This window comes from Triplophysa dalaica, chromosome 19, assembly GCF_015846415.1.
Source record: "Triplophysa dalaica isolate WHDGS20190420 chromosome 19, ASM1584641v1, whole genome shotgun sequence".
NCBI lineage: Eukaryota > Metazoa > Chordata > Actinopteri > Cypriniformes > Nemacheilidae > Triplophysa > Triplophysa dalaica.
In genome coordinates, this window is record NC_079560.1 from 6,768,809 (window position 1) to 6,788,858 (window position 20,050).

The 20,050-nt window shown below is 38.3% G+C and overlaps 1 protein-coding gene across 4 annotated transcripts in view; it reads left to right on the forward strand.

Moving 5' to 3' along the window:
• The first annotated feature begins 1,051 nt into the window (after positions 1–1,051).
• The window catches only part of rxraa (retinoid X receptor, alpha a), a 130,506-nt gene continuing 111,507 nt past the window's right edge, over positions 1,052–20,050 (forward strand). The window contains exon 1 of one of the 4 annotated variants that reach the window (XM_056730924.1): positions 1,052–1,290. In XM_056730924.1, coding sequence (XP_056586902.1) covers positions 1,260–1,290 — 31 coding nt within the window. In that variant the 5' untranslated portion in view covers positions 1,052–1,259. The remainder of the gene's footprint in view (positions 1,291–20,050) is intronic. The other 3 variants (XM_056730927.1, XM_056730926.1, XM_056730928.1) reach the window with 3 other exon arrangements.

The following is a 20,050-nucleotide window of genomic DNA, read 5'->3' on the forward strand; positions in this document are numbered from 1 at the left end:
TTGTCAAGACAAGGCGATTCAGTTAATTGCCTCATTTAGAGGTTGAAATATTATGTGGTCGCTCTACTCCGTTATAGCCTTTTTGGAGTGCTTGTCTAGATTCATGGTTTGTGGGAAATTGATTTTCTTCTAACGTCTGAGCAGGCCACTTTTCTTTCCTACACAGCATGTGTTTATTTAAATAGTTTTCCTCTCAGCTGTATGTCTCACTTTTTATCTTTAGAATGCTTCAGTGTGAATATAATGTGTGCCTATGACTAGCTTCATTTATCAAACTTGAATCGTGTGTTTTTAACACATCTGTACATTTTTGTTTAAAATTCAATAGGAGAACAAAAATAGCAGGTTTAAGCCAGTTGCACATTGAGTCCGAAATTTCCGCACGTTAAAAAATAATTACGACCTCACGTTGTGTCAATCACATTTACAAACTGCCTCTGATACTTTCGTCCGTCATAAAAATTTCGGACCAGGTTCGATTTTCTGCGTTTTTCGTATCCGTCAAGCATTTTGAGTGGCCTTTTATAACAATACAGAGACACCGTACAAAAGAGAGCCAAATACGAAAAAACGCATACGAACATTTCGGACTGAATGTGCAAAGACCTATAGAATGACATGAGATGACAAAAGTAAAATTTTATAAGCAAGCTATCACTTTAAGTCAGTATAGACTATGCGTTCTATTCATTTTCGTAGGCTTCACACCATTGCAGTTGATTATTCATTATCTTTATTTTGTTAGTAATTACGAGTTTACAGCTTAAATGGCACGAGCAAGTCTGATTTAATCATATTTCCTGCTCTTGAAATTGTAGGTTGTGAAACGTAGACATGCAACACTATTGCACGAATGTAAAACAAACAGAGAAACAAACCTTACTGGCATGCGATTGTACATAGAGGTGCCACTTGGCATGAGAAAGTCTCGTTTTGGAAATCTATCCTGCAGTGCTCACTCTCGATAGCTTTCCAATGGAAGAAAGCCAGGATTTCCTAATTCAGAGAGAATGGAGAGTTCTTAACAGATTGATCGGCAGCAGGGGACGTCTATTCTTTAAATGACTTTTCAGAGGGGGGGTAAAAGGTACTTTGTGGATGTGTGTTTTCAAGAACAGCCTCAAAGAAACCTTTTGTTTTGTCTTAGGTGCATGGCAGGAGAAAAGAAGCTCAGAGATCACTCCAGCTATCGTAGGATTCGACAACGCTCGCTCTTCATCTGTCAGAGGAATCATCTATCAGCATTATAGCTGTGCCTCATGGATCCTTTTTGCCTTGATATACACATGGGTAAGTGTCTAAGGTTTCAGACTGAGAGCATGTCAAGTACTAATATTGCTGCCGTCTATTTTATTTCAATTGATATTATTTGCATTGTTTTGAGTGACAAGTTGAATTGAAAGTTTATCATATCAAGTTGGCATTGACTCCACAAGTTTGCATGAAACCTGATGATCCTTCTTATCCCAACGTGATTTGAAAATGGTCCAATAAATGTCTTGTGGGCTTCAATGGAAACAAGAAAACCTGACATTTTGTATAAAGGAGTAAAAACACGTGTAATGTTACAAAGTTGCTTGTTTGACTAATGATGTAGAATCGGGCAGAATATTCCACGTTTCATATTTCACTTTCTCAAATCTTTCTGTTCAAAGCCACAAGTTCACGATTTTTCAAATGTTTGAATAGATTTTCATCCTACAGGATTCAGATCTTAGCTGATATGATTAATCTAGAAGTAAACAATGAATGTAAACAAACAGGAAAATCAGTTATTATTGTTGCTGCAGATGTGTTATGTTACATTCGTACTGTACAATATATCCATTGTAATTACGACAGCTGCGTCTTATTATATAATGAAGCACTTTCTTGCTACGCTTTCAATGTGTCGATGTTTGCAGTAATTGCAGTTGAATTCACAAACTTCTTGGAAACATTCTGAACGGTTTCATAAATAGTACCGTACTCAAAAATAAAGCTGTCACAAGCCAATGATGTATTTTTCAACAAGTGATTGTTGGCATTTTAGAGTTGGTTTGCACCACTAGACGGTGACTGAGCTGGTTTTCACTTGGACTCTGTAAAGGTCATTCATCTGGCATACTAAATCTTTCTCTGCAGGATTTGCTGCCTGCATGAGCCATGAATGCAATAGGCTGGACTCACTTGAAGAGCAAATAATATTTGGCAAACCACTAATTTCATTTATGTGCCTTGAAAGGAGCTGGTTGTCCAAATATAGCAGCGTTTGGTACATAACCACCAGCTACAGCAAATGACCACACGTTTAACTTTTCGGAGGTTGACAGCTTGATCTTTGCTGTGTCTTGTGAGGGCCGGACCACAGTCTTGAATTTTTTCATTGGGCTTCTGCCCTAGCATTTCCTCCATCAGGACCAAAAAAGAGGAAATAGAGAGCAAGGAAAATGCTGAATACAATTTGAATGCATAAAATACCCATCTGAAAAAAGTTTGGCATACTGTGGAGCTCTCATACTGTCGAGAAGAGTGGGGTGTTTGTTAAGAGGGGCTGTTGAGTATTGATTTTGCAAGAGGGTTGGCACGGCACTTTGGAATGCAAGCCGCTTCTGTTGCAAAAGCCATAGTGTTTTTTTTTTAAGATTGTTAACACTAAACCCAAAACGGCTGTGCGTCAGATGGACTTGGTCATCAGACCTCCATGACGCCCTTATGCAAGGGTTCAATTGATTTCAGTCAAGATATAGTTGAAAAGTGCAAGCGTTTATGGAAGTGACGCTATTTCATATGACAAAATGATAAATTTTAAGGATTTGCTTGAGCAAGATTTGACATTTTGAGGGAAACGAACACATTTTGTTTACAAAAGATAATGATATCATGTTTGCATTTAGCCATCTTTGGGGTTGGCCGTGGCTTAACCGTCCTCTACACATGCCATCAGAGCATTTACTATTGTATAGGTGCCTATGTGTATTGTCTTTTTTCTAGACATGAATTAGAACACAGATGGTTTGGGGTAGGGCGATATTAGATGTGATGATGAGGAGAGTCGAGCAGCCGTCGAGCGTTGTAGATGTGGGTGGTCTGAAACACCCCAGGTGCAGGAAACAATCCATGTCATGCCCCAAGTCACTAAGAGATTAATTGACAAGACTTAGGAATTGTACTGAATGTGGTGTAATGCAGGAAGAAAAACAGTTTTTGTGATCGATACAGATATCAGCAAACGAGTGGCTATGGTTATGTATGGGTTTGAATCTGGTATAACTCCCCGTGTGTGTCTAAGGTACATCTTGAAACATATTAAAGGGATAGTTCATCCAAAAATAATAATCCTTCATCATTTATTCACCCTCAAAAATGATTTTGTGTTCATACAATGGAAGTCAATAGGGGCCAGTGTTGTTCGGTTACCAACAATTTTATAAATGTATAATTTTGTATTCTTGAGAAGAAAGAAAGTCATAGGTTTGGAATGACACGAGGGTGAATGAATTCTAAAATCATTTTGATTGAACTATTGAGGTGAGTAATAAAGTAATATTAAAAGATAACGTAAAATGGGAAAATGTCTTAATAAATACAGTATATACAGTAAAATAATGTCTAAACATACAGAAAGCTGTGTATAATCAGGCTTAGGGGAAAGATCAAGGTTAGGGAATAGAAAATAGAATTGCTCTGTGTAAACATAATAAAAGTCAATGCAATGGAAAGTCCCCAGCATTGTATTAAACAAACTTGTGTTTGTTTGTATTTGTGTGTGTGTGTAAATAAATATATCCATTCATATAATCATCTGCTCTTTTCGTCATTCTCATTGGCAAACACATGGCATGTGAAAAAGAATTAGCAGGCTATAATTTCACAGAGATTTGTTGATTTGAAGTCTAGACCGGACTTGACTTCAGCATGCTTTGTCAGCTCATTCTCCTCTCCTAACTGCTCTCTCCGGCTGCTTCATATCCACACCAAATCCTGCTGTCTCATAAGTGACACAGCCGTCTGCCAAAAAGAATCCGATTGGCAACAAAACAAAACCCCAGAAGAAGCGATGCGCAGGCCACGCCACACCCTTTCCCTTCTTACGATTTGGTAAGAAAACACTAGAAGTGCTTGTGGCAACCATCATTGCTCTAATATATATATTTTATTTTTGTTTGATCACTGTTTGGCATCGTGAGCTTGAGGGTGGTGTGTGTAATTTTTTCGATGTTGAAAATAATTTCGAATCCCAGTTTCCACCAAAATCTGAAACAGTGTGGCTTTGTGGTGCTTTGTTTGCTTGACCGTCCAAATGCTCTGGAAACTGGCTTGTAGTTCCCTTAAAAGTGTTAGGTAATGCAAAGAAAGTCAAAAAAGTCATTATTTACTTTTCCTTATTTGATTCAAACCACTGAATCTTCTTTGATCTATGGAACCAAAATGCTGACTTTAATGTTTAATAAATCTATATGATACAAGTCATGTTGAGTGATTTAATGACACTTTTGCATCCTTTAGAAGCTAAAAGAGGCAGTCACAATCCATATCAACAACCAAAAAATCATGTTTTAGTTCTGAAGGACAAAGAAAGCAATCAGAATATTGATCACATGAATAAATAATCAACTTTTTATTTTAGGCTAAACTCATCCTTAAATGACAGTATTGGTGCAGAAATGACACCTTTCACCTTTAATTGGCTCATCCATCTGCAACATGTTACAGTGATTTTCTTGATGGCTCATATATTTACTAAAGGTTCTCTTAGTGTGGCTAAGCATGCAGTTTTACAGATTAAGACGAAGAAATGATCTCCTGCCTCCCCTGATCTCTCTGCTCCGTATGTCCTATTCCTGTGCTCTCCTTACTTCCTCTCCTTATTCTTTCTCCTGCGTGTCTAGGGATGAGGCTCTATTGATCGTGAAAGTGTGTGATTGTAATAAACTTTGACAGCTCACCATGCAGACTTGCAAAGAGCTGAGAGGAGAGAATCGCACGGCCGATCCACAGGGCAACAGATCACGTCAACACAGCTCAAAGAATCCTTTACTCACGGCTGCGTTCTCCCGCCTACCTCTGCGCAATTCTGAAAGATTCAACATTTACACAGCCACGTTTGTTAGATAACATCTTCGAGACAAAATGACGTGTGAACAAACGTTTTCGTGCATGCATCATGTGCGGTTTCAGTGCACCCCTAATCTGAAGCGAAACTCTGCTTATCTGTGTAGATTGTGGTTGTCTTTACTACCGTAAGAACGTGCTTTAGATTTACAGCACACTGTAGATTGCTCTTTGAAGTTTGTGTCCATTCTCTTGATAACTGCAAACACTTTTTTTTAGGTTTACTTGCTGCCAATACTAATGAACTGCCTGCTCGGAATATTTTCATCAACTCCTCTATAAACCCTCTAAACTCTGCGTCCCATCCATTAGTTCTATTCAGCGGCTAATTTATAATGATTTCCAAATGTGCTTTGTTTGAATGTACTCACAGGGTCCAGCAGAGTTGAATAGGTGCTGTGGCAAACCACAAAGAATGTCCTATTTAAAGACAAGACATAATATTATTCAGAGAAAGGGAGTGAGGACTAGTTCAACCACGGCGGTTGAAAATGAACAGCAGTTGGACCAAACCATTTCATGGGAAAGGTATATTTTTCTCTTGTTATTTATAGTGTTAAATCAAATTAATGACAGTAATTCTTTGATTAACTATAGAATGGGCGGCGTGAATGTAAAATGTTTCAACCACATTAAAGACATGTGAAAGTCAAATTGCTGTTTCTGAGACGATAAATAATAAAATTAAAAATGTACGGTTATGTTCCTGAACGACATGATTTCAAACAGAAATTGGTAACAGGATTTTTTCAGGGCAGACACCATCGTATTCATCACAGTGAAGTAATACAGCAGCGCTATCATATTTGAGGGGAAAATGCAATTAGAGACGACTGCTTAATACCAGATCTATCTATTATAGACTGAATGAAAAATAGGCAGAAATATTTCTGTGCATATAATGTTTATGCCACAACCTTCATAGTTATTTGGTTAATTATGTAGCCTTTTTCTAATAGAGACTTCAATGGATGTGGAATGACTAATTTGTGTATTTATTTCAGTCTGTTGGTAAAATATCCGGTCTGGTTTTGCTCTCTTGGGGGATCTGGGTGGCAGGGGCTCTGTCATGCTAAATTCATGCTCGGAGCTCACCAAGTGTTATGATGGCAAGGACAGCTGTTCTCTGGGAAGGTTATCGGGCTTAGCAGTGCTGTGAAAAGATGTGCTAAAGGCGGGTTATCACTGTAAGGAAAGATGTAATACTACAAGCAGTTCCCCACAGTCAAGAAATGGCAGACGCTCTACATACATGAGCTTGGCATGTCAGGATACACAATGTCAATGTCTGTGCTCGTAATAGCACACTGCCTTATATCCGGAGCATACTATTTTTGCAGCATGTATACTGTGGAAGGTATGTAAATTTTCTGTTTGCATGGAATGCACAGTTGACCTGCCGCATTTGCAAACATGTGCATAGCCACAGCACACTGTATAGAACATTGTGTCACACAATGCAATGCCCTCGCTGATGTGACCGGGAGGAAATATTAACCATTCTTTTTAAACACCATCATAATTTGATAGATTTAGAAACAAGGCATTTTAACACTGTTTGGTCTAGTTCAGTCAATCTAGCAAATCTAAAAAATATTTTGCAAAATATATTGTGATCTGTGCAGTATATAGTAGACTTATTTTAATTTTTTTATATATTAGTTGCCTGCTTGTCTAGAGTTGTAATACTTTAACATGTGTCGATATATAGATTTGCTAAGAATTCTCTTTTGTAACTTGCATTGAATTTGTTGTCGAGCAACCACATAACTGCCTCCTATCATGTTAACTTTGTTCATAGTTTTTTAAAGCGCAGTGGGTAACAAAACGTTTGCCTCATACTTATATTGACTTATTTTGTAAGAAAGTTTCACTCTTACAAAGCAATGCTTTTTCTAGTACTGCTGTACAAAAACTTTCTGATGAATTGAAAAGCAGATATTCTAATAAACCATCAGGCAAGCCTTGAAGTCCACAGAGCGGTTTTTCTGGAATCTAAATGAGAGCATAGAGGGATTCAGCCTGACACGACTCATGTGGTAAATCCATGGCTCACTTATCACTTCATCATTTTGGTGAGATTCAAGGATAAAGTTTGAATTTAGTCCATTGTGTGAATAGCGGAGTCTAACAATGCTGGCTGTACAGAATCCATGGTAATATGAGAAACCACAGATTAGATGTACTGTATCTACACACACACACACACACACACACATAACACAAACAAACAAATGTGACTGTTATGTTGCCTCAGGGTTGGAAAACCCCAGGCCCCCTGATCAACAAAAAGGACCGGAGGATGATGGGTAAGAGAAAATCGATTTTAACTGCCTCCGATCAATATCAATAATGGTGATGCTGTTGTCTGGCCCTGACCTAACAGAGACAAATGAGCAAAGACAAGAGACATGAAAGGTACAGTAAGCTTTTAAAGTGACTTGTGTTTCAAAATGTCTCCTTACCTGAAGTCAGAGGGTCATGCAAAAGCTGAATGATTCTTGCTATGTGAAGTGACAAACTTAAAGGGACAGTTCATCCAAAAATGAAAATTCTGTCATCATTTACTTACCCTCAGATAGTTAAAAAAATTGCAGACATTTCTTTGTTCTGCTGAACACAAAGAAAGATATCTTGAAGAATGTCAGAAATCAAACAAATTTCATCCGCCATTGATTCCCATCGTATTTATTATCCCTACTAATGGCATTAAATGGGAGACAAGATCTGTTTGGTTACTGACATCCTTCTAAATATCTTCCTTTATGTTCAGCAAAACAAAGAAATGTATACAGATTTAGAACAACTTGAGGGTGAGAAAATGATGAGAGAATTGTAATTTTTTGGTGAACTGTACCCTTATTACAGTGCATATTCTTGAGTATATAAAAAATACATAAGGCTTGCCAATACTTATTTTTTCCACAATGAAGGTAGCTTTACCACTGGCGCTTATATTAGCATTTATTTCCGTTTTCTTTTTTCAGTTCGCTTACATCTTGTGATATTGCAGATTTTTAAGTATGACTATTTTTTAAGTAACTATTCCATGCAGTCTCTCAATTAATATTCAGTAAAACGAACACTGAATAAGAATTAAAAAAGCTTTAGATGTAACGCTGCAGGACGTGTTCATGTCAACCCAGTGAATGTTTTTATTAATATTAATGAAATCAAATACTGGCTCAGTTTTCTAGGAGGAAGGAGAATATTATTCTCATAACTTGCATGCTAAAATCCAACTTTAGAGGTCTTTTTACATCCTACCTTTTTAAAATTGGCATCAAACATTTTAAACATAAAACAAAACATTTAAACAAAAATTTTTATAGCAAAGAATTACTGTAGTTGCAAAGTAGGAAGACTTCAGAATGAAGTTTCCCACTGAAAGCCGGGCTGAAATGATTAGTCATCGCTGGGTAATTAATCCCCAAATTCCCTTTCTGTCTGGACTCAGATATTTTGATGTTTTACTTCTAGAGGTGCCTTCTTGATCTTTTTCCAGTGTGAACAATAAGACGCACTGTATTTGTCGCCTACTAACTGTGCAGAAAGTGTGACAACATGTACATGAATTAGTTTAACAGCGGCGATGTTGATTTTGCCGAACAGAATGAAACTGTATCGCCGTGTCTGTCTCCGGAGAGGATTTATCTCCACGTGTGATTGGGTATCGTCATGATCCTAGCCCTGACCGAGTGGCAGTGGAAAGGACTGGACATTCGAGAAGGCCCGATAGAGTTCCGCATTAGGTGAACTGCCCACTGGATCTGTTTACTGCCCGGGCAGCTACCACAGGGATGTGATCTCCAGCTTTAAAGTTTTGCCTGTATGAGGCTATGATTACTTGTATGTGTGTGTGTTTTGGAGGGGAACATTGTTCAACCCCCAGCTGGGGGTTCAAATAGAGGTCCCACAGCTGTGCATCTCTGGGGAGGTGAAGGTGGGGCTTATGGGAAACTAGAGAGGATGAGGACCATGTGGCTACTCAGAGCGTTCTTCACTCAGAACTTGCCTTTCTCTCCACCTTGTGTGGGTTTTTTTGGGGTCACCACAACTTTTCCAGTCACAAATGTCAAATTCTTCTCCTTTTTTAAGAGCCATACTCTCGCGGTGACCCCAGAGATGTGCAGTTTTGATGTTTCGTCTGATGTTTTCCATGTGATACTGTGTGGAATTAACATAAGGGATGACATCATAAAGTGGTCTCTGTGGTCTCCGGTATTGTGTTTCACAGAGGAGAATGCAGAAGCGGGGAACTCGAGGAGAGGGGGAACCAAATAAAAGAACAAAAAGAAAAAATCTAAGGAATCCAGGATGATAATTTCAAGGTGGTTTTGTATCATTGGGGATCAGACGTCGTGCAAGCATCTCACTTTAAAGAGTTTTCCAAAGGTTAGATTTAGGCTAAGAAAGTTGAAGGTGACCTCGTGTTGTGCTTGTCGTGTGTTTCAGAAAGCGTCTTTGAAATGCATTGTACGGTTTTGTAAAGCATTCAAAATCAAAACCGTAAGTAATCCTAAAACCTTATCATTACTGTTTTGCTTTGAGATCTTTAGATTAGATAATACTGTTGGACACGTGTATTTGCCTTCTCAATCACCTTGTCCATTCATGTCTCCTCTAGTTAGGATGTTCCAGGTAACCTGACACTGTATAAATATTTGTCCGACATAATCACGCTCCTATTCAGATCATAATGATGCCGAAACCCGACCACGCTCCTGCCGCAGTAATTCTACCCGAGCTCGCGTAGACATTATTGATGACCAAGTAAGTGTTACTGTTACAAACCAATTACTCAGTCATTCAACTTTCATGAGGAACCCTACAAATAAGCAACCACACTTATCGGTTTACCCTGCACCCAACTCTCGCTTTCACCACCGTCTGCACTTCCTGTGTCTCACTTTTTCGCTTTCCGATTGGGTAGGAGGAAGAAAATGACAGCTGGCAGTCACAGGGGAAAATGTCTGGCGGTTCAGGAGGTAAAGGAGTCAAGAGGTGAACGGTTTGCCCCCTCGGTGACACTGAGAAATCTGGCGACCCGGTAAATTGATATCACGCCAGGAAGACAAACAAAATAAAGCAGTTGCCACCTTGACGTGCGACTAAATGTGGGAAAACGTGTGTCATTGGTGCAGTTTAAGACAAGGTACTTCCTTTCTGGCATTTGCACGTGCTGTCGGGCATGGGTGGGAGGTTTGTGTGCTGCATGTGTTACTAGAAGGCAACAGTGACAGACACCCCTGAACTCATCTAGACAAAATCAAACTCTCAATGTCACACGATCCGTTCCATTGAAATACCTCTACCTGTATCTGGAATTTGGCGAACCCTTGAAGATAACAGGTCGTGCAAGAGGCTGAAAGGTTTACAATGTTTTGCGAATGAGTATTTCTTGTTTGTGCTGGAATGATTGTTCTCACGGCGCTAATATGTGGATGTTAAAGTTAAAAGTCAGCAGTACAGGCACTTGTTTTATTTAACATCTGATCAAAAAAGGAAACAGGCGTTTCCTCAACAGGAAGGATGTGCCTGGTGACCGTCCCCCGTGTTGTGTGAGAAAGGGGAACCCAACTGTAGCCAAACGACTCTGGTAGCAGTTTGACTAATGAGGTCGTGTGATTCATTCAGGGAACTGACGGTCATATTGAAAGACGTGCTGCCACGGCTGGATTTTTCGCCAGAACAGGCTAAAAAAAGTCCCTTTGAATGGAGAATCCTCAAAAAAAATGTTGTTTGGTGAAGGTCTGATTCGAGTCAGTCCTCGTACGCTTGATGGTTCTTCAAGCACATTTTTGGACCTTAGCAAAGTTCCTTCACTTCGTTTTCGGTTCTCTGTCGTTGTATCTCTGAATCTTGCAGTGGGATTTGTGATAAAAGGCAAGTTTTCATTATAGTGCTGCATAGGTCTCGAGAGACAAGCGGTTGTGCATTACCACATTGCCGAGGAAGAGCATGTGGCTGATGTTTATGGAGATTTATTGGTCTCCCTCAGGTCCTAATTGCCTCCTCCCAGTGGGTAGTCCTGTTAGTGCCGATGATATCCTCGCCCCGCTGTTATCCTGATAATGGCCGGAGCAGGTGGACCGACGTGTTGTTTACGTCTGTAGGTTATGGAGACAAATGGTGCCCCTCAACTCCTTTTGGCCTGGAGGACTCTCACACACGGATCAGAGAAAAACTTCTATTGTTGAGTCATAAAATGAGCTGTTGCACCTCAACTTGGCCTTCATGTTCATAACTGAGGGGTTGGAGCGATACCATGGCCCCTAGGGGAACGAGGTTAAGGATTATGTTTTGGGGAAAGGTGAAATGTTGTGTAATGCGTGTAATTGTGAACAAGATCTGTTTTTGTGCTGGTGACATACAACGGCCTTTAACCAGATTGGTGAGCTGGTTAAGGCTGGTCTTACTCTGAACAGATGTGAAATGCCCTGAAACCCCATAAAACCAGCTAGCTGACTTTTGGTGTGTTTGATGTGTTGTACGTTTTGCAACTCTGTACAGAGTTTTTCATTTTGAGTGATGCACCTCATAGCTCATTCGGTTACTGACATGAAAAGGCACAAAAAATGTTTTTCACTTCACTAAAGTTGATTCTGTGAAGACCAGAGAAGGCGGAGTCACGGAATGATCAGATAAACGATGCTTCAGGCAGTGAAAAATGTATGGTAGAGAGAGAGAGAATGTCTCAACCTGCCTGCTTTCAAAGTTATTACAAACCTGAATTCTACAACGATATTACTTTTTTAAAAGGGTTTGACATATTTCTGATGTCTATTAGCTTTTATGATCAAAATACTTTTTTTCTATCCTAGGCCTGTTAGTCAGAGTTAACAGTTGAATGATTTTGGATTTATGGTAAAGTAAAGTTGGCCTTTTGAATAATTTCAGTCAATTGAAAAATGTTCTATTGAAAACTGAATCTCTGAATTTTTCATTAATAATAATTTGTAAACTATAAACTGTATGACTGCTTAATAAAATAAAAAATCTTTCGCCTTTTAAACTGAAAAGCTCTGGACTTTACGATCATTAAACTTTAAACTCACATAAGGATATTCACATTGTGACGATGTATTTGATGTGTATACCCGCTGTGTATGTAGATAGAAATAACTCATTCTAAGGTAATAAAAAACATCACGCTTCATTATGTAAGGTCTTCACACGTCTGAAGACATATTGTAGTTATGTATATTGTTTGCATTTCTGTCAAAAGGTCCTCCAAAAAGTACACACTGGAACTTTAAAGCAACACTTTGTTGTCTGTTACCAGTGTTGTAAATAATGTCGCTTTATGTGCATCCCCATGGGCAGGGCAATACACGTGAATTTGTTAACTAAGCAGATGGAACCGGCGAATGCAGAAACATTGTTTGGAAACCATGACACACTCTTCTGCAGGCAAGGGGATGGACGGGGCTGTGTATACCGATCTGTACACAGAACTTACCTTGAGTGTGGTTGTAGGCGCTATGCTCAGGTAGCAGCGGCAGTATAATTCATCTGGTTAAGAGTTGTTTAACCACTAAAATGATTTAAGAGACATATTTTAAGGTCGAAAAACTATGAAGTGTTGCTTTAATTGTTATATGTGTATTCAACAAAACCTGAAAAAATCATTTTGGACTCCAATATTATGTCCATTTAAGGTGATAGACCAGCTATTATTTTATTCATTCATTTATTTATTTATTTATTCATGAAATAATAATATTATCTGCCTGTCTATCTGTTAGCATTGCCTATACCTGGGTAGACTTTCATGTTTTAAATCTTGTCCAGAAAAAAAGATATGGAAAGAAATGGAGACGTCTCTACATGTGGAGGCAGGCGGATGGTGACAGCTCATGATTTTTGCAGAGGAACATGACTTCAGAAGGCCTGTCTGATGAGTCTGAGACAGGCCTGTCAGAAAGAGTGTAAGTGCACTAATGACTGCATGCATCCTCTCCACTCTGGGCATGAATATTGGATAGAAATGTAAGTGCATATTTCACCCAGCTGACGGTTAGTCCCATGCAGGCCCACATGTGTTGAGAAAACCGTCACACAAAGTCTCGGACCAAAGTCAGTGAAGCACAGAGCCGAGGAATAGCTCAGGATTCCAAACCTACCAGACTTTCTAGATATCTTGTTATGGTGAAGGGCTGGATGTAGCTTTATGAGAAGCCTAGTCTTACAAATCAGAACATGGTGAATTCTAACAGGAATAGACAACAGATATGAAGAATTAAAGAGAGAGTTCCCCATAAATTCAAATTCCAGCACTGTTTATTGAGGGTTTGAAACTGTAGGATTTTATTTCCTATTTTTTGTCAGTGGAGTGCAAAAGCAAATGTTTGAATTGTTGCTCTGCTGTTCTCTATACAATGAAAGTGAATGGTGACCAGTGACTGTCAAGCTACAAATATAACAAAATTCCAAATATAAGAGGCATGTGCTATGTTTTTTTGATGTATCTTTGGGTGAGGAACAGACTTAAATGTGAAGTTTAATGTGTGCATCAGGACTAACATCACTGGCAACCACGTGACCCATCGGTGTCTCCTAAATGTCAAGTTTAAATATCGCTGCTGTCCTTTTGAAACCTTGTATCTCCATGTTTCTTATTTTTTGCCATTAATTATTATTATTATTAGTCACCCTTTATGTTTGTCACTGGGTTTCTAACAAATGTCTAACAAATAAAACATATAAAGAAGTGCTTGTCAACTTTGACAACACATTAGGCAATCTATTTAAAAAGTACAGTGTTTTTTCCATTTCCTGAAAAGCAATGAATTTAGACAACCGAGGTTTCGGAAAGGAAAAGACAAAAACAAAGAGACTTTCCCTCTATAAAGACTTGAATGCTTGTTAGATTCAGTTTCATAAAACTACAATCTTTTTAAACCCATAGTATCTAAATATTATATTTTTATGGCGGTTTTCACTTGACAAACCTTGACTGATTTGTTGTCATGTATGGAGCAGTGTGTTAATATACAGTTTTACTCTTCTTTTTGTAGTCTAAAAAGGACAATATGAGGCAGAGCTCACAAAAATTGCCTTCAAAGATACTGAGAATGGCAGACGAGTCATTTTGTTAGTATGACACTTTATCAATACGTGGTGTTAAATGCAAAACAATGAGTCATTGTACAAATTTATAAGAAATATGCATAGGTGTCTGTAGGTAGCACAGACGTGTGGGTGACAGATGTTTAGGGGCTAGTCTGAGGGTTATATCCCGGTGAACAAGGTATGACTCACATGCAGTCATTTTGCACAATTAGGTAAAAGCAAAAGGATTATAAAAGAAGAAACGTGCATTTAGATTAAGCAACTTTGTATTACTACAGACTCAGGACACAAACATGTTCTAAAGGGAGTGTGGAAAGAGCATGCAAACTGTAGGCTTGCAACAAACCACGTCTCCTTGTGTAAGGCTTATGCACAATATTGTTATGACTGCCAGTTTTACCTCTTGTAACTTGTTTTGAATCTGCTAGATGGACCAAATAGAATATTGAAATGAGTCCCAGCCCCATCGGCCCTGCCTGTGGTTTTGCATCTGATGCGAGCTAGATAAGAGCTTGTTACATATACAAATCTGAAAACCAATTTACTTAAATGCCAACTGGAAAATGATGTTTTAAGGCCAATTTTCATGACAAAAGAACGTTATGTAGCTCTTTCTTTCATACAAAAAGCTTCTAAAACAATTGAAAATAATTTTATCAGTTATAAATAGTATGCATGTGTAAAAGTTCTGTATATGGATAGTTGGGAAATAAACCATACATGCCCTGTGATGTGACAGCAGAAATTTAGAAAAGAACATAGTAATAATTTATATTTAGAAATACTTATACTGTAAATTGGTTTATTTATCAACCCATATGTGAGTTGAGTTGAAAAGCTCAAGCTTTTTTTTGTTTGGCCATATTTTGTATTAATGACATGGTTTGATTTGTAAATCTCCCAAGTTTTGTATGCTTTAATGGGAGCTAAGAAATCTGCTCTTAGGTGCAAAGAAGTTAACATGATTAATGGCACAAATATGCTCATGTTTGATCAGTGATCTTAAAATATGATTTTAAGTATGTTTTCATTGTTTTACATCATAACTTTTGTTGACAGACAGATTGAATATCTGGCTTCTTCAAGTTGTAAATCTAAATCGGCATTCAGTCTCTTGGAGCTAAAGGAGGACTGGTTTTCAGCAATAATCAGACTGTCATGTTGTCACCAGGCTGAGACATCTGTATTGACTGTGATAGCGAGCTGTGATCAATTCACTCTTGCGATCAGTCACTCTTCTTTTGTGTCCCAAAGGCGCTGATTTACTATTCCTCCCTGTATCCGAGATGGCTTCGGTCTGTTCTCAAGGATATAAAGGGTTTTAGATATGTGGTTCTCAGTTAGTTTTACTTCAGGACAATGATTTCACATTGGACAATATATCGTGGCCCAACATAGGACCAAATCAATTATTAAAGGGATAGTTCACCCAAAAATATAAATTCTCTCATTATTTACTCACCCTCTTGTTATTTCAAACCTGTATGACTTACTTTCTTCTGCAGAACACAAAAGAAGATATTTCGAAGAATGTTGGTACCAAACAACAGCGGTACCGGTTGAGTTCTATTGTATAGACACAAAACCAATGCAAGTAGGTGCCACCTTTGATCGGTTAGCAACATTACCTATTTTTATTTTAGGGTGAACTATTCCTTTAATACCACAATGCATAAGCCCTAAAGCATGCTGAATTGCAATAATATTGTAAAAATGGTAAGTTTCACTAAATGACTAAATGTCATGAGTTTTTATGGTTTTATTCTTTTTGCATTCAATAACTCACGAAAAAAAATGTGGTCAATACAAACGTTTTTCTTTTCTTTTTTGCTACAGTGAACCCATCTTTATTGTAGTCTGGGTCTTTTATTATCCTTGCATTGTTGTGTTTATGGTTTGGCTTGTAAGCTTCAGTCTGATTTTAATAGTCCTTTTCGGGTCACAACTCACCAGATGACTTTGGGCAACTTTTATATTTAAAACTGATGGTTGTAATAATGCAACACAACAGGGCCCAGATACAACCATGATCTATAGTAAAAGTTATATTTGTGCTTTAGATGTTTGCACTTGCCGTCTTTCTGTCACAATCATTTAAGCCTGTCAGGAAGTGGCAAAGCTTCTTGTAAAGTTCAATGGAAAAACCGACATTTGTGCGCCACATCAATGTTGAAAACCGCAGAAGTAGTGTGACCGTGCGTGGAAGCAGTATTTGATAACTTGTTGTGCAAGAGGTTTAGTTATAACACAGAAGGAGCCTGTTTATGGAACTGTATTCACATAGTTGAATTATTGAAGTTGAAGGGACATGTTCGCCAAAAAATGTACTCAGCCTCATGTCATTCCAAACCGTATGGCTTTCTTTCTTCTACTGAACACAAAATACATTTTGAAGAATGTTGATAACCGAATAATGGCGGTACCCATTCACTTGCATTGGTTTTGTGTCTATACAATAGAAGTAAAGACCAATTTTCATTCAACAAAATTCTCTACCCCATCTTTATGTGTGTTCTTCAGAAGAAAGAAAGTCATACAGATTTGAAATGAGTAAATAACACAATTTTCATTTTTGGGTGAACTGTGCCTTCAACTTTTACATCTTCATGTTTAGTACAGTAAATCATTGCATCAACCTAAGTATCCATATGATACTGGTGAATAATTAACATTTCTTTGAACACGCTGGGTCAGGAAATGTTTGATAGCGGATGATTCATTATCATAAAAATTCCAGAATGTTTCTCAGATCTACAGAGGTAGAAAGTTTATGAAAACTGCTCTTATATATAGCTGTACGTGTAGGTTTTTTGGGAGGCAAAGGACAGCTTGACAAAGAAGCACATCACAACTTTAGAATGAAAGAGAGCAAGGCTGTCGAGAATTGACAGTCGAATGTGACTCTGACTATAAGGGAGAATTTTTCATCTTCCTGCTTTGATTCATACGAAGACCAGACTGCAGTGCAGACTCTGGCTGTCTGTCCAGATGAATCTCATGTCTGGCTCACAGGGCGGTAAATAAAATGAATGCTGTATTGATTGAGAAGAGAACTCGAAACAGACCACGTGCGGAACAAAACTGACTCGCTTTACCACAGGATGCCCTCGTCTGTGCAAACCACCTGCCTGCTTTCAAGCTCGGTGAAGTTGCTTGTTGCATTTTTGTAACCGTGCCAAAGCCCCCTCTGTTCACCTTTACCTCGACTAAGCTTTCATGTTATTTGGAAAAAATACATCCTCTACCTGCCTCTGATACCAAGCCCTTGAAATACCTCGCCACAGAGCACAGGAAGTTGGCCAGCCAACTGGGGTAGATTGTCGTTTCTGTTACTGCCTACTTCATGCAAAAAATATCGACACAATAAGGTGCCAACACTGCAATGCTTGCGAATTGTTGCAAATGTTATTTTTAACAAAATTTCAAGAAATATGCCATTTGTTTGTGAACAGTGAAGGGGTAATAGGTGACATGTTGGGCCAAAGTGTGCATAACCTGTTTGAGCATTTTATATAACTTCAATAAATATCCACATAACCAATAACCTATTTTATTTTATTATTTCATTTTAATTGATATTATTTAATTTTATTTGATTACATTTTATAAAAATTTACGACTAGAAAAAACCGAACAGCTAGATCAGTTTCAGATTTCAGTTTATATATATAATACAGTTTAACGCTTGTTTGTGACTTGTATAAACAAACATTATTTGATTAAAGATGAAACTAAACAAAATTGTATCCATGATATAAAACAAAAGTTTAAAATTTCAAGTTTCTAATTTCAAAAATTGCCTTAATTTTCATTTTTACTTTTATTCAAACGCTAAATATTAAACGGAATAGGCAAGGATCTGTTATCCTTCGAAGCCATTTTCACATAATTGTGGATTTTGGAAAACATGAAATGATGATCATGCAAATACAGAAAACTCAAGTACATTTTTAAGAATCGTCATTTTGAAATTGCAACTGAATATGTCTCTTCTCACTGATAGTGAACTGAAACTACGACGTTCAGCAGTTCGAATCCTTCTTTTGCAATAAAAGCATTCATTCACCTCTATGGTTTTACTGTCGACCTATAGAAGCTCTCGGCACACCCAGTTTGAGAAAACACATTGTTTCTGAATTGTGATGTGACATAATGAATAGAGGAAGAAAAACTTATCAACTGAGGGAAAGAAAAAGAAATATTGCTGCATCAAGGGAGATTTTATCTGCTAAGATGGTTGAAGTGAAGTGACTTATTTGTCAGGTATGGTGACCACACGAAATGTGACCTCTGCATTTAACCCATCAGAGAGTAGAGAACACACGCACAGCAAGTCGTGAAGTCGTGTACACCCGGAACATTGTGCAAATATCACTGCAGAACCCGGGGAGCAAGTGCACCTGCTCAAGGGCAATTGAGTCGGTACCTGCCGGCCCTGAGAGTCAAACCGGCAACCTTTTGATCAAGAGTCTGACTCTCCAACCATTAGGTCACGACCACCCCCATGCAGTTGATATAGTTGTCATGAAGTTATGCAAGAAAAGGGCTGATTTTGTAAGATTGGAGAAGCGTTTTGGGCAATAGTCGTGTTGAGGGAATGTCATCAGTGCTTTTCAAGACAGGAAAAGATAAGCGCATCGGTCAACAAACTCCCGTTTAACACCAAAAACTCGGACGCTGCCAATTCAGTGACATTGAATGTTTTGATAAAAAATTGCTGAAGACAATAAAACTAAAGCAGGCGGAAAGTTTGGAATCCAAACAATAAGAGAATAAATAAGATGGGACGTTTGCCTAGAACAGCTCTGGCTGATGAAACTGTGGAACTGTTAGATCAACATTCGTCAGTCGCGCTTCTTCTGGAAATACTCGACCCTGTGATTTTTATCAGGGGATCATCTCCCATCCAGTGTTTGTTTCTTAGAGCTCTGTTTATTTTGTTGCGCTTTTGATTAGCGGAGCTCTCTTCATCGTAGCTTGGTTGATACTGGACCGCAGCCCAGCACAATGGGATATATTTACCCCAGGACTTGCACCACGCTGGGACTGAACAATATGGAGTGTCAGCGTTTCTTTGAAGTTCCTTTGGGTATAATGTGGCTTGACATAGCCGAAGTCAATATGCCGAGTTAAAATATACAATTTGGCCCAGCTTTGATATTTATTTCGGCATACGTGTACTCGGTCTTGTTGTTTTATGCAAAGGTTCTCATATAGTTCCCACACCAATGTTCCCCTCAATTTTTGTTCTTGTTGAGCACAATCCATCTATCAGGTAGACACTTAAAGTAACAGTTCATCCAAGAATACATATGTATCCTTATTTATTCACCTTAATGTCGTTCAAAACCAGTATGACTTTCTTTTTTCTCTGGAACACAAAAGGAGATATTTCAATATATGTCTCAGTGGTCGGTGTTGTTTGTTTACCAATGTTCTTCAAGATATATTCTTTTGTGTTCTGCATAAGAAAATAAGTTTTGATTTGAAATGAAATGAAATGAAATGACATGAGGGTGAGTACATGATGAAAGAATTTTCACTTTCATGAGGTGTGGTTGTGTATCCTAAGAGCCACGGGAATATCCAGAGGAAAGGCGGCTGTTTTTATGAATGAGGCAGTTGAAGAGCTGCGTGTGGTGTAGCACAGACGTGTTGTTTTTTTCTCCTGGTTCTATAGATACATTAGTGTATCCCGGGTCATGAGTTTAGTCAAGGGTGAGGTGGTGGTTCTCATGGATCAAAGGTTAAACAGAAGTTAGGCAGAAGGATTTACTAGAGCTGGTGTTTTTATATGGAACTTCAACTTTTTTATGTGGTTGAAAACCTCCTTAGTGATTATACAGCGTTTAAGAGCTAAATATAGCCTGGTTGGTAGTTC